We start from the raw sequence: 14,387 nt of genomic DNA on the forward strand, positions 1-14,387 counted from the left end.
GGATAGTGAGTGAGTGAATGAGCAAGTGTTTTAATTATGATAGCAATAGAAGCTGTCAAGTAGGCGCACATCAGGAAAACCAGATGACAAAGGCTCTAATCCAGCAAAACACTTAAGCATGGTCTTATCTTTAAACATGTGAGTAATTCCACTGTCTTCAATGGGACTACTCATGCCTACTGTTAAGCACATTCTTAAGTGCTTTGCTGAATCAAGGTCAAAATGAGTGAGCCACAACTGAAAACAGCAACTAAAAAATAATAAGAGCTAAGACTAGCAAAGAACTACTTGGTTAGGGCAGTGGCTGTAAACACAAAGGGGGCATAAACATTCCCTAAATCTCTCTTGGTGGACAGCTTTTCAGTTACACTATCAACTGAACTATCCAAAATTCAGTTACCCATAACTTCCTCTTATGTTCCCTGAAAATTCCCAAAGCCTTGATTAGACAAATCTATTTGAATATTTAAAATTGCACTGTATTTAATATAGAGGGCCAATATTCATAGTCCAGAGGGGAACCTTCCACTGGCATAAACCTGGTGGAGGCAGCTCTTGCACCAACTGTTCCTCACCCCCGCATAAGGGGAAGAAGGGATTATGTTAATGACATTCCACGGGTATGGTGGAGCTACTGATTCCCTGAGGGACTTGGCCTTGTCAACACTGGTTCTCCACTTGCGAAGTAACTCCCTGCTCTCCATGTGTCAGTATATAATGCCCGCATCTGTAACTTTCACTCTATGCATTTGAAGAAGTGAGGTTTTTACCCACGAAAGCTTACGCCCAAAATAAATCTGTTAGTCTTTAAGGTGCCACCAGACTCCTTGTTGTTTTTTAGATACAGACTAACACGGCTATCCCCTGATACTATGTCAGTGGTGTAAGTTACAGCTGGTCCTGTGCAGTTCTCGGTGTCTCTCCACCTCCTTCAAATGCACTCAAGTGGAATTTGTGGTAGGATGGAGAATATGTCCCAAAAGGCTGTATGGCATTTGGCTCGTATTCCTGGACTTTCACTCAATTTTCACTTGGTTTTGAAGAACAACAAAACATTTTCTTCAAAGGATACAGTTTCAAAATGGAAAAGTCAGTTCTGCAAAGATAGTAATATTACTTGCTTATCCAGCAATAAAATGAGTGTCAGACTGGGAGCCAGCTTTTCAACACATCACTTTGTTCAGATGCCATGCAGCAATGCCAGTTTTACCAAACCTGTAAATGATTTTGAGACCAGATTCTTCTTTCCTTACACACACAAGAGATTTGTGTCATCTACGGTCGTAATAGAATGTTGTTGGAGAAAGGGTTTTTCTCTTTTAGTTAAATATCAAAACCAAAAAGAAAATTTCTGAGGGCTTACCACAGGGGTTTCAACAGGTACCGATGGTTGTACTTGAAGGTTTACTGCAACAGTCTGTGGTGGCGGAAGAGTCTGAAATGGCAGCTGGACCAAAGCTTCTGCAGCAGGAAGCTGCTCCTCAGAAACCAAAGTATTTTGCACCAAAACCTGGCCCTGGGATAGAATTTCAGGCTGCATTTGTAAAGATTGCACAGACTGCAAGGGCAGTTGTTGAATCTGGGTTGGAGATGTCGACAGCTGTGGAGGGGTTGCAATTGGGAGTGGCATGGACTGTAAGGTTGGATATTGCTGGTGTGGTGTTGGAGACACTGTCTGCTGGCCTGGGGACATCAAGTTCGTCTGATCTACTGGTCCAATGTGTACTACTGGGGAAGGTGGAACTGTAAGATGGGATGGAAGATTAAGCTGTTGTGCTACTGGTCGTACTTGACTAGTAGTGGGCTGCTGTGGGCTCTGCTCCGACTGTAGAGCTGATGGCATAAGAGGATGTGGTTGCGACTGAATAAGTGCTTGTGGATGAATTATTATGGAGGGCGACTGACTAGGTGAGGGAGCAGGTGTAGGAGACACCACTACTGACTGCTGGGCTGACGATGATGGAGTAGGAGATATTGTTAAAGGAGGAGGATGGATGTGAACAGGTGAGCAATGTTGTGACTGGACACTATTGGAAACTGGAGGAAGACCATGGCTTTGGAGTGGAACATAGTGTTGTGATGGAGGTGGTTCCTGATTAAGAGGAGTCTGAAGTGTGATTGGCTGAACTTGCTGCTGTTGTAATATCAGCTGATGATGGGAAATCTTTGGAGGTGGTGAATGAAGAGGTATCTGCTGATGTTTTATTAGAGAATGAGGTTGAATTGCAGAATATGAAGCTGTGAGGGGGAAAAAATGACAATTAGTATTTGTTTACTTAAGTTCAAAGAACATTACAATAAATGTTTAAATGAGGAAAATTTTCACATCAGATGACTAAAGTCAGCACAGAACTTGACCAAGCCTTTCAGACGAGCACAACTTAGAAATGCCTTAGAAAATACCCTCTTCAACCATATACAGTGTCTCAAATATAACACATGAATGGAATGCATTTATTTTGGTAAATTCCAAAGTGAAATACAGCATTGAACAATTAAACAAAACATGCTTGTTTTAGATACACAAATGCTTCTAGAGAAAGACAGCTATCTGTCTGCCACCAGTTCTAAGACTACTGTTAATAAGACTGGTTTCAGAGTAGCAGCCGTGTTAGTCTGTATCCACAAAAAGAACAGGAGTACTTGTGGCACCTCTCTAAGGTGCCACAAGTACTCCTGTTCTTTTTGTTAATAAGACTTTTAGTTAAAAAAATACTACCCTCAACTTTGAAAAGAACGGCATTTGCCTGCTTTAAAATAGTTATAATATAAAAGAGGTAAGTACTTTAGAGTCAATAAGGCTGGATGAAAATTTCTAATTTTATGTCGGCAGTGAAATTTAAAAATATATTTTTTAAAAATAATGGGCTCAGAAAATTTTTAATTAGAACATTTAGATTAAACCTATAAAAACTAAGTGCCTAAAGTTATGCAACTAATAAATAATTAGGAACCTAAAAAGTGGTCTCATTTTCAGAGATGTACTCCCCTTTCTCCCAAAGGAGCCAGTGACTCCTTGTCATAACTGCCTATAATGGGAAATTGAAATGCCTCAGATTTTCCTCTGGGGCATACTCTTCCTTTTCTCCATCCCTCTTCCCAGCCCTACCTATTTTCTCTTTCATTTGAAAAATAATCATCATTTGATAGCTATTTTTTTTTTAAAAGTAGGGGATGGATTACTTTCCTGATTGACAACAATGGGAGTCAAAAATTCAAGAGCTGTCTGCCTTGCAGCTCTCTCTCTCTCTCGAGAAGCCTGAAATTAAGCAGATCTGGCTCACCAGCCCTACTCAGCCCACTTACCATGGCAAAATTTCTACTCTTTGAACCAGCAGGAATTATTAAATTATGCAATAGCCAACCTAAGTGCATAGTTTTAGCTTGGTTAATCTCATCCTCTAGCTCCCTTTTTTTCCTTTTGTTTGTCACACTCATTTTCTTGACTTCTTGTAAACTAGATTATAAACTCTCTAAGGCCTGGTCTACACTAGGTGTTTATGTCGAAGTTAGCGCCATTACATCGAATTAACCCTGCACCCGTCCACACTGCGATGCTATTTAGTTCGACATAGAGGTCTCTTTAATTCGACTTCTGTACTCCTCCCCGACGAGGGGAGTAGCGCTAAATTCGACATGGCCATGTCGAATTAGGCTAGGTGTGGATGGAAATCGACGCTAATAGCTCCGGGAGCTATCCCACAGTGCACCACTCTGTTGACGCTCTGGACAGCAGTACGAGCTCGGATGCTCTGACCAGCCACACAGGAAAAGCCCCGGGAAAATTTGAATTTGAATTCCTTTTCCTGTCTGGCCAGTTTGAATTTCATTTCCTGTCTGGACATCGTGGCGATCACAGCAGCACTGGCAACGATGCAGAGCTCTCCAGCAGTGATGGCCGTGCAGTCTGTGAATAGAAAGAGGGCCCCAGCATGGACTGATCGGGAAGTATTGGATCTCATCGCTGTGTGGGGCGATGAGTCCGTGCTTTCTGAGCTGCGCTCCAAGAAACGGAATGCAAAGATCTATGAGAAGATCTCAAAAGACATGTCAGAGAGAGGATACAGCCGGGATGCAACGCAGTGCCGCGTGAAAATCAAGGAGCTGAGACAAGGCTACCAGAAGACCAAAGAGGCAAACGGACGCTCCGGATCCCATCCCCAGACATCCCGTTTCTATGAGGCACTGCATTCCATCCTCGGTGCGGCCGCCACCACTACCCCACCACTGACCGTGGACTCTGAGGATGGGATATTGTCCACGGCCGGTTCCTCGAACATGTTAGCGGACGGGGAAGATGAGGAAGGAGATGAGGAGGGCGAGGCAGTCGGCAGCGCTCACAACGCTGATTTCCCCGACAGCCAGGATCTCTTCATCACCCTTACAGAGATCCCCTACGAAGCGTCCCCAGCCGTTACCCCGGACACAGAATCTGGGGAAGGATCAGCCAGTAAGTGTTGTAAACATCTAAACATTTATTTTTAACAGAACAGGAATATTAACAATTAAAAGAATGGGTTGTTCATGATTACTTTGCCCTAGGCACTTAACGGTTCAGTCATGGGCAGTGCAAGTTTTGAAAAAAAATCTAGCAATGTCCGGTTTTCCGTGATTGTCCTGCCCAAGCCGCTCTACTGTTTAGTCCCTGCTACTGCAGCTAGAGTAAAATGCGGTCTATATGTGCAGGGATAGAGCAGTAATCCTCCCGGGACATCTCGATGAAGCTCTCCTGGAGGTAATTGGAAAGCCGTTGCATGAGGTTCCTGGGGAGAGCGGCCTTATTGGGTCCTCCGAAGTACGACACGTTGCCGCGCCACGAGACTATCAAGTACTCGGGAATCATTGCTCTGCACAGCAGGGCGGCATACGGCCCTGGTCTTTGGAGGCTTTCCCGGAGCATTCTCTCTCTCTCGCTGTCAGAGATCCTCATCAGGGTGATGTCGCCCATGGTGACCTGCTTTGAATTAGGTAGGGGAATGTTAGTGTTGGGACTGCTTGCTCGTTCCTTTACAGAACTGTAACCGCTGGTTTGCAGCCACGCGGTGGAGGCGGGAGAGGGGCTGCCGAAAGGGATCGTTCCTGGGGACAGCCGCGAGGGGGTGGGACAGGGGCAGAGTTCCCGCTTGCCGGATTGCTGGCAGCAGGGAATGACATTGCTTTAAATGTGAAATGAGGCCAGTGGTAATATAAAAGTTTTAAACTGCCACAAGTCTACGGCTTACCATGTCTGCCTGCAACAGAAATTCCGTTGTGCTGCCCCGCTTCTCAAATGTGCTGTGGAAGACCCCAGGCACTGAATGCGAAGGCCGAGAATTCGACCTTGTGCTGAGTGCGCATGTGATAGGTGCTGTGCATGGTCCTGTTCACAGAGAAAGACTATGTTCTTTGTTCACAACTACATTTATCTTTCTGAGGAATTCACTCCCTTTTTCCCATTCCCACAGCCACATCTGTGACTGTCTCACAACCTAGCCTGGCATCACACTCCCAGAGGCTAGCGAAGATTAGGCATAGGAAGAAGAGGACACGGGAGGACATGTTCTCTGAACTTATGGCCTGTTCCCAAGCCCAGGCAGCACAGCAGACCCAGTGGCGGGAGAAATTGACCCAAATGCAGCAAGCAAACATGGATCGGGAGGAGAGGTGGCGGCAGGAAGACCAGCAGGCGACTCAAACGCTGCTTGGACTACTGAGGGAGCAAACAGACACGCTCCGGCGCCTTGTGGATGTTCTGCAGGAACGGAGGCAGGAGGACAGAGCCCCGCTGCAGTCCATCTCTAACCGCCCTCCCCCGCCACCAAGTCCCATACCCACCTCACCCAAAGTGCAAAGAAGGAGAGGCGGCAGAGTCCCTGCTAACTCTCACTCCACCCCTGCAGAGAGCTCTAGTAGCAGAAGGCTCTCATTCCCCAAAACTTGAAAAGTTCTTTCATTCCCGCCTGACACAAGCCCCCGTCCAAGTTTCACCTCCCAGTTCCATGTGTAGTTGATAATAAAAAATACGTTCATGTTAACTACTGTTTCAATCATGTTCTTTTGGAGGAGGAGGGGAAAGGGGGTTGGTAATTGGACAGGACAGTCACCTTTGGCAGGGTACATAGGCGGGGGCAGGCACAGCAGCAGGGCACATACACAGTGCAGTGATGCAGTGACTAGTTACCCTGGTTAGTCTGGGAGGTTGTTTTCATGTTATGTGGTGGGGGGTGGGTTGCTCTGTGACTTTGTGGCGGGGGAGGGCAGTTACAGATCTTAAGCGGCGGTCCTTATGCAGGATCACAGAGCCACGCAGCAGGGGATCTGTAACCGTCCTCCCCCTGCCACAAAGTCACATAGCCCCCCCATACACACAGTCCCGATCAGGAGGGGTGACAGGCTCCGTTGAAACAACCATCCCACCGCAGCGGAGCCCGTCAATCCTTGAGTTTAGAAGCTTCATTCGCGTCACTACACTACACCCGCTCCGCACCACAGTCTGCGTCCCAGTTTTAAAAAATTCCCGCGAAAACAGTATTAAAGAAAACGGTGTGCATTAACAAAGTAGAACTATTTTTATTTCGAAACGTGTGTTGGAAGGGGGTGAAGGGGGTATGTAACTGGGTAGGATAGTCAACATTAACTGGGTAAAGAAACGGGGGCAGGTTCAGCTTCTCTGTACACAAACTTAAAAGTCACAGGTTACCCTGCTCACTCAGGAACTTTGCTTTCAAAGCCTCCCGGATGCACAGCGCTTCCCGCAGGTCTCTTCTAATCACCCGGCTGTCTGGCTGAGCGTAATCAGCAGCCAGGCTATTTTCATCAACCTCCCACCCCGCCATAAAGGTCTCCCCCTTGCTCTCACAGAGATTGTGGAGCACACAGCAAGCTGCTATAACAATGGGGATATTGGTTTCGCTGAGACCACAGCGAGTCAGTAAGCTTCTCCATCTCCCCTTGAGACGGCCAAAAGCACACTCCACCACCATTCTGCACTTGCTCAGCCGGTAGTTGAAGAGTTCTTTTTCAGTGTCCAGGGCGCCAGTATAGGGCTTCATGAGCCAGGACATTAGCGGGTAGGCTGGGTCCCCGAGGATGACTATAGGCATCTCCACATCCCCAACAGTTATTTTGTGGTCCGGGAAGTAAATACCTTGTTGCAGCCATCTAAACAGACCAGAGTTCCTGAAAACACGAGCGTCATGAACCTTGCCCGGCCATCCCACGTAGATGTTGGTAAAACGTCCCCTGTGGTCCACCAGTGCTTGCAGCACCATGGAAAAATAGCCCTTTCGGTTAATGTACTGGGTGGCCTGGTGGTCCGGTGCCAGGATAGGGATGTGAGTTCCATCTATGGCCCCACCGCAGTTTGGGAATCCCATCGCTGCGAAGCCATCTATGATCGCCTCCACGTTTCCCAGGGTCACTACCTTTGGCAGCAGTACATCAACGATTGCCTTGGCTACTTGCATCACAACAACCCCCACGGTAGATTTGCCCACCCCAAACTGGTTCGCGACTGACCGGTAGCTGTCTGGCGTTGCAAGCTTCCAGAGGGCTATGGCCACTCGCTTCTGTACACTCAGTGCAGCTCGCAACCGGGTGTCATTGCGCTTCAGGGCAGGGGACAGCAACTCACAAAGTTCCAGGAAAGTTCCCTTCCGCATGCGAAAGTTTTGCAGCCACTGGGATTCATCCCAGACCTGCAGCACTATGCGGTCCCACCACTCAGTGCTTGTTTCCCGTGCCCAGAATCGCCGTTCCACGGCATCAACATGACCCATTGCCATCGTGATGTCCTCGGCGCTGGGTCCCCTGCTTTCTGAGAGGTCTGTGCTACTCTCAGACTTCAGGACATCACCGCGGTGCCGTAGCCTCCTCGCCTGACTTTTCTGCATCTGCCTCAGGGAAAGGTGTATGATAAGCTGCGAGGCGTTGAGAGCGGCCACAACTGCAGCGATGGTCGCAGCGTGCTCCATGCTCGCAGTGCTGTGGCATCCGCGCTGTCAATGACTGGAAAAGTGCGCGAACTGATTTCCCGCCGGCGCTTTCAGGGAGGGAGGGCGGGAGTGATGGACGGATGACGACAGTTACCCAAAAGCACCCTCGACACATTTTGTTACCCAGAAGGCATTGCCGGCTACACCCAGAATTCCAATGGGCAGAGGGGACTGCGGGAACTGTGGGATAGCTGACCACAGTGCACCGCTTCGAATGTCGACGCTTTCACCGTTAGTGTGGACTCACAAAGTCGAATTGCTGTCCTTAGTGTGGACACAGACGTTCGACTTTGCAATATCGATTCCAAAAATTCGATGCAAGTAAATTCGAACTACTCTCGTAGTGTAGACAAGGCCTAAGGCAGGGAGAGGTCTACCTATGAAGTTTATGCACTGTTGAGCACAACGGTGTCCTGATCATGACTGGGCGTTTGGGTGCTAATGCAACAGAAATATCATAACTACCACCACTCTGAACACACACACACACACACACACACACACACACACACACTCCTTTTTTAATTCTTTTCTCTCTCTCTCCTGCCCTTCTCTGTGAAGGCATAGAGAATTCTAAGATACAAATATTTTAAGCACCACTGAAAATAATTATTTATTTCCAAATGATTTAAGACCTCAAACATTCAATGAATATTTGAGGCATTAGAAACTTGTTTGTGGGCTATAAATTACAGGATAAACTTTAACAACCTTTTTAAAGCTAAAGATTCATCGCACCTGGTGCTATTAACTGATGTATACTTGATGTCCGTGTGACAGATGTACTTCGACATTCAGACGTTGGGCTCTCTCCTTTTCTGTTGCTGTCTGGAGAATCCGGTTGGCTGGCCTTGGTACCAGTTACGGTTTTATTAGTACATAGAGCCAATGACTGAGCTTGACTACTGTTCTTTGGTGGGCCATTCTGTGAACTACACAATACGCCCAACTTCTGACTGCGCAATGTTAAGTTCTGAACCTGAGAAAAGAACCAAATATGAAAAGTATAGATAGAAATCTAATACATTAAAGACAAAGACAATAATAATTATTGACTTTATATGATGCATTTCATCAAATGATACCAAGAGATCTGTAAAAAAAAAAAAAAAAAAAAACTACACAAGTTAGTATCAAGGTATTTTACAAATCCCATAATTTCAAGTAAAAAAAAAGGTTACCTACCGTTTCGTAATTGTTGTTCTTCGAGAGGTGTTGTTTACGTCCATTACACATTAGATGTGCGTGCGCCGCGTGCACGGACGTCGGAAACTTTTCCTCTTAGCGGCTCTCGTCGGGCCGGCAGGGGAGCCCCGCCAGAGTGGCGCCTCATGCTGGTGCATATATATCCCTGCCAACCCAACCCCTCTTCGGTTCGTTCTTGCCGGAGACTCCGACAGAGGGGAAGGAGGGTGGGAAGTGTAATGGACGTGAACAACACATCTTGAAGAACAGTTACGAAAAGGTAGGCAACTGTTTTTTCTTCTTCGAGTGATTGTTCACGTCCATTACACATTAGGTGACTCACAAGCTTACCATAGGAGGAAGGTAGGAGTCATGGAACAATTGATTGAAGCACAGCCCTGCCGACTCCTCTCTGGCCTGTTGATGGACTGCGTAGTGGGCTGTGAATGTGTGCACCGTCGACCAGGTGGCTGCTTTGCAGATCTCCTGGAGTGGAACCTGTGCCAGGAAAGCTGCTGAGGATGCTTGAGCCCTAGTTGAGTGAGCCGTGATCACCGGGGACGGCACCTTGGTGAGTTCATAGCATGTGCGGATGCAATCTACAATCCATGACGATATCCGCTGCGCCGAGACAGGGAGTCCTTTCATTCTCTCCGCAATGGCAACGAACAACTGTGTCGACTTGGGAAAGGTCTAGTTCGCTCCAGATAGAATGCCAGGGCCCTATGGACATCCAGAGTATGTAGGCTACGGTGACTCGGGTCTGTGTGTGGTTTGGGAAAGAACACTGGCAAACAAATGTCCTGTCCCATATGAAATTGCGAGACTACTTTAGGGAGGAATTTAGAGTGTGGCCTAAGTTGCACTTTGTCCTTATAAAAAACTATAGAAGGGGGCTCCAAGGTGAGGGCCCTCAACTCGGACACCCTCCTTGTGGACGTAATGGCCACCAAAAATGCCACCTTCCAGGAGATGAGTGAAAGAGCAAGAGGCTAGGGGCTCGAAAGGGGGTCCCATGAGGTTGGTCAGAACCAGGTTAAGGTTCCAGGGAGGGACCAGAGGGCGTGAGTAGGGAAACACCCTCTCCAGCCCCTTGAGTAACCGGGCAACCATGGGGTTGGAAAACACAGAATGCCCCGACTCCCCTGGGTGGAACGCCGAAATGGCAGCCAGATGCACTCTAATTGAGGAGGGAGCGAGACCTTGATGTTTAAGGTGCAGCAGGTATTCCAGGATAACTGGAATGGAGGCCTGAAGCAGCTGTATATGCTTTGGTTCACACCAGCAGGAGAACCTCTTCCACTTAGGGAGGTATGTTGTCCTAGTGGAAGGTTTCCTACTGCCGAGGAGAATTTGTCACACCTGAAGAGAGCACTGGCTCTCCATCGTGTTCAACCACAGAGTTTCCATGCCATGAGATGCAGAGACTGCAGGTTCGGGTAGGGAAGGCGCCCGCGGTCCTGCGTGATGAGATCTTGGTGCAGGGGCAGGGCAATCAGGTCGGCTATTGACAGCTTCAGCAAAGTCGTAAACCAATGTTGGCGGGGCCAACCTGGGGCGATGAGAATCATCACTGCCTTGTCTCTGCGTACTTTGAGAAGAACTCTGTGGATGAGCGGAAGCGGTGGAAAGGCATACTTCAGACTCCTGCTCCAAGGGATCGCAAAGGCATCTGCGACCGAGCCCGGACTGTGGTTTTGGAAAGAGCAAAACTGCGGGCATTGACTGTTGTCCCTGGTGGCAAAGAGGTCCATTTGGGGAAATCCCCACTTCTGGAAGATCGACTGCAAGACATCTGGTCGCATCGACCATTTGTGCATGCGGTACGACCTGCTGAGGTGGTCCACCAGCTCGTTCCGCTCCCCCGGGAGGTATGATGCTACGAGGTATACTGAGCGGGCTATACAAAAGTCCCATAGGAGAAGGGGAGAGGATCGGGCTCCACCCTGCTTGTTTATGTAGAACATGGCGGTAGTGTTGTCTGTCGGAACTGCCATGCTGTGACCTTCTAAAGCAACGTGAAAGGTTTGGCAGGCTAGGCGAACCACCCTGAGCTCCTTCACATTGATGTGGAGCAATATTTCATCCTTGGCCCACAAGCCTTGTGTCCGTAGGTCCCCCAAGTGCACTCCCCAGCTGAGGTCTGACGCGTCTGTTACCAGCGTCAGTGTGGGCTGCAGTGCGGCGAAGGGGATCCCCTCGCAAACTACCTGCTGGTTGAGCCACCAACGCAGGGAGTCCATCACCTGGGCAGGGATTGTCACTACAAAGTAGATATGACCAGGCTAGCCACAATTGCAAAGTCCTGAGCAGCAGACGAGTGTGTTTGACTATGTGGGTACACGCCACCATGTGTCCTAGGAGGTGCAGGCAGCATCCGGCATGGTTGTGGGGAACCTCAGCATTGAGTCTATGGCACGCTGGATGGCCAGAAATCTGGATTCTGGGAGGCTCGCTCGTGCCTGTACGAATCCAGGACTGCACCAATGAACTCCAGCGTTTGCGTAGGTATCAAGGAAGACTTGGGCATGTTGACTAGAAGGCCTAGCCTGTGGAATACGTCCAGAGCCACCCGCCACATGGGAACGGACTTCCTCCTCAGACCGACCCGCGAGAAGCCAGTCGTCTAGGTACGGGTATACTCCAATTCTCCTTTTTCATAGAAAGGCTGCCACTACTGACATGCATTTTGTGAACATGTGGGGGGCTGCCGCCAGGCCGAAGGATAGAAAGGTAAACTGGTAATGGTGCTGGGTTATGGTGAACCGCAGGAACCGCTGGTGAGTGGGATGAATAGCGACATGAAAGTACACACCTTTTATGTCGACAGCAGCATACCAAATCCCCGGATCCAGGGACGGAATAATAGTGCCTAGGGAGACCATGCGGAAGCAGACCTTGACTAAGAATTTGTTGAGTCCGCGCAGGTCTAAAGTGGGTCAAAGACACCCCCCTTTGCTTTGGGAATAAGAAAATAACGGGAGTAAAACCCTTTCCCCCTTAGATCCCGAGGGACCTCTTCTACTGGCCCTGCCTCGAGGAGCGTCTGTACCTCCTGCATAAGGAGTGGCTCATGAGAGGGGTCCTTGAAGAGGGACGGGGAAGGGGGAGAACTGAAGCGTGTATCCCACTTGTACCGTGCGTAAGACTCAACGGTCTGATGTCATACAGGACCACGCATGGTAAAAGCAGGACAAGTGGTTCAGGAAACATAGGGAAAGATCCGGTAACTCGCTGGGTACGCTGTCCTCGAGCGCACCTTCAAAACCCTTGCTTGTTGCTGGGTTGCAGCTTTCCCTGGCCCTGGCCTTGGTTAGGCATGTTGTTCCGCCTCCGCCTGTTGTCTCTGCCTCTCCTACGATATGGCTCCTGCCTAGGGCAGGGCTGGTATTGTCTTTGCTAAGGCAGCTGGGGCTTGAAAGGCTTCCTCTGCGTCCCCGGGGTGTGCATTCCCAATGACTTGAGGGTTGCCCGGGAGTCTTTGAGGCTATGCAGCCTGCCATCCGTTTGGTCCGAAAAGAGACCAGACCCTTTGAAGGGGAGGTCCTGAAGGGTATTCTGGACCTCTGGCGGAAGGCCTGAAGCCTGCAGCCATGCTGAGTGCCTCATCATCATGCCTGAGGTGATTGTTCTGGCTGCTGCATCCACCGAGTCGAGAGAGGCCTGCAGAGAAGTCTTGGCTACCGCCTTTCCTTCATTCACGAGGGCCGCAAACTCAGGCTAAGAGCCCTGGGGCAAGGAGTCTTTAAATTTGGAAACTGCTGTCCAGGAATTAAAACTGTGTCTGTTCAGGATCGCCTGCTGGTTCGAGATCCTCAACTGGAGGCCCCCAGAGGAATAGACCTTCCTGCCGAATAGGTCTAGAAGTTTAGCCTCCTTGGCCTTAGGAGCCTGGGCTTGCTGATCATGTCATTCCCGTTCATTGACTGCTGAGACGACCAGCGAACAGGGGGCCGGGTGACAAAAGAGGAAGTCGTATCCCTTGGAAGGGGCAAAGTACTTCCACTCTACGCCTTTTGCTGTTGGCACACTAGAGGTCGAGGTTTGCCAGACTGTCTTGTAGTTGGACTGGACTGTCTTTATGAGCGGGAACGCAATTCTGGAGGGGCCCTCGGGGCTTCAGATGTCCACCATAGGATCCTCCTGCTCTACTGCTTCCTCCGCCTATAGGCCCAAGTTCTGGGCTACCCTGCGGAGCAGCTCCTGGTGCATTCTGTGGTCTATTGGAGGAGGCAGCGACACCGCAGTGCCTGCCACGGCTTCATGTGGGGATGACGAAGAGGTGAGGGCCTTCGGCATCTCGTCTTCCAGCCCTTCTTGTCCTTCCTCGCATGCTGGGGGCTTCTCCGGGTCATGCCTGCCTGCTTCTGGGATGGCACCAGGCTTGGTGCCACTTCCGCTCTCCTGTGTTCCGGAGAAGCATCTGGTGGCCTGGATACCGTGGCCTCCTTGGGCGCAGAGGGGTGCCTGTGTGGCGACCGGGACCGATGCACCGAATAGCCGGATCTCAAGGCTGTGGAGGAGGGCCCCTGATGTTGGTGATAGGCTCATGGTGTCCAAAAGGACCACTGCCCCAGCAGGCCCCATTGGGAATACCACGGGGCTTGAGGCTCCCTGCTCGCCAGTGCCCTGCGGGCATAACTGGAGCAGCCTGAGTCCACCTCGGATTCCAAGGATGCCAACCTGGAAGGCCAAGGTGGTGCCATAGAATGGTGCCGCCGGAGGGCTGGAGAATGGCTCCTTGCCGACCGGAACCGGGACCAGTATTGATACTCCCGGGACCGGGATCGTTGGCTTCTGCTTGGGCTGGGGACTTCGATTTTGTGTCACCTCGGAGCCAGCCCGGCGATGGCGCCAGGGAGCGGTGCCCTAGCGGGGCCGGTGCCATAAGTTGGCTGGGATCTGGTACCCTCAAGTCCCACTGGGTCAGGGGCAACTGGGAATCCGCAGAGGCTGAGCTCGACCAAGACCGACGCCGGAAGCGGTGCTCGGCTGGTGACCTCGATCGGCGCACCATTGCCGGCACGGCACTTGACGGGGCCGGAGGTTTCTCTTTGGCAGGGAAGGGGCTTGCCGCCAACAACTGAATGAGGTCCTTTGCCACCTCAAAGGTGTCTGGTGTGGAGGGCTGTTCTAGGAGCAACTCCAGCCCTTCCTCCGCGCAAAATGTGCTTAGCCCGGGGCTCAACAGGTTCTTCAGCGACGGAGCCACCAGAGCCGGAGCAAGCC

At 50.1% G+C, this 14,387-nt stretch overlaps 1 protein-coding gene across 5 annotated transcripts in view; it reads right to left on the bottom strand.

Annotated features, from left to right (window-relative positions):
- Nucleotides 1–14,387, bottom strand: part of PHC3 (polyhomeotic homolog 3) — a 103,515-nt gene that overhangs the window by 34,298 nt on the left and 54,830 nt on the right. For all 5 annotated transcript variants that reach the window (XM_034780658.1, XM_034780657.1, XM_034780655.1 and 2 more), the window contains exons 7-8: nucleotides 8,712–8,952; nucleotides 1,364–2,238 (exon numbers count right to left, since the gene is read on the bottom strand). In XM_034780658.1, coding sequence (XP_034636549.1) covers nucleotides 1,364–2,238; nucleotides 8,712–8,952 — 1,116 coding nt within the window. The remainder of the gene's footprint in view (nucleotides 1–1,363; nucleotides 2,239–8,711; nucleotides 8,953–14,387) is intronic.

This window comes from Trachemys scripta, chromosome 9 (assembly GCF_013100865.1).
Source record: "Trachemys scripta elegans isolate TJP31775 chromosome 9, CAS_Tse_1.0, whole genome shotgun sequence".
Taxonomy (NCBI): Eukaryota; Metazoa; Chordata; order Testudines; family Emydidae; genus Trachemys; species Trachemys scripta.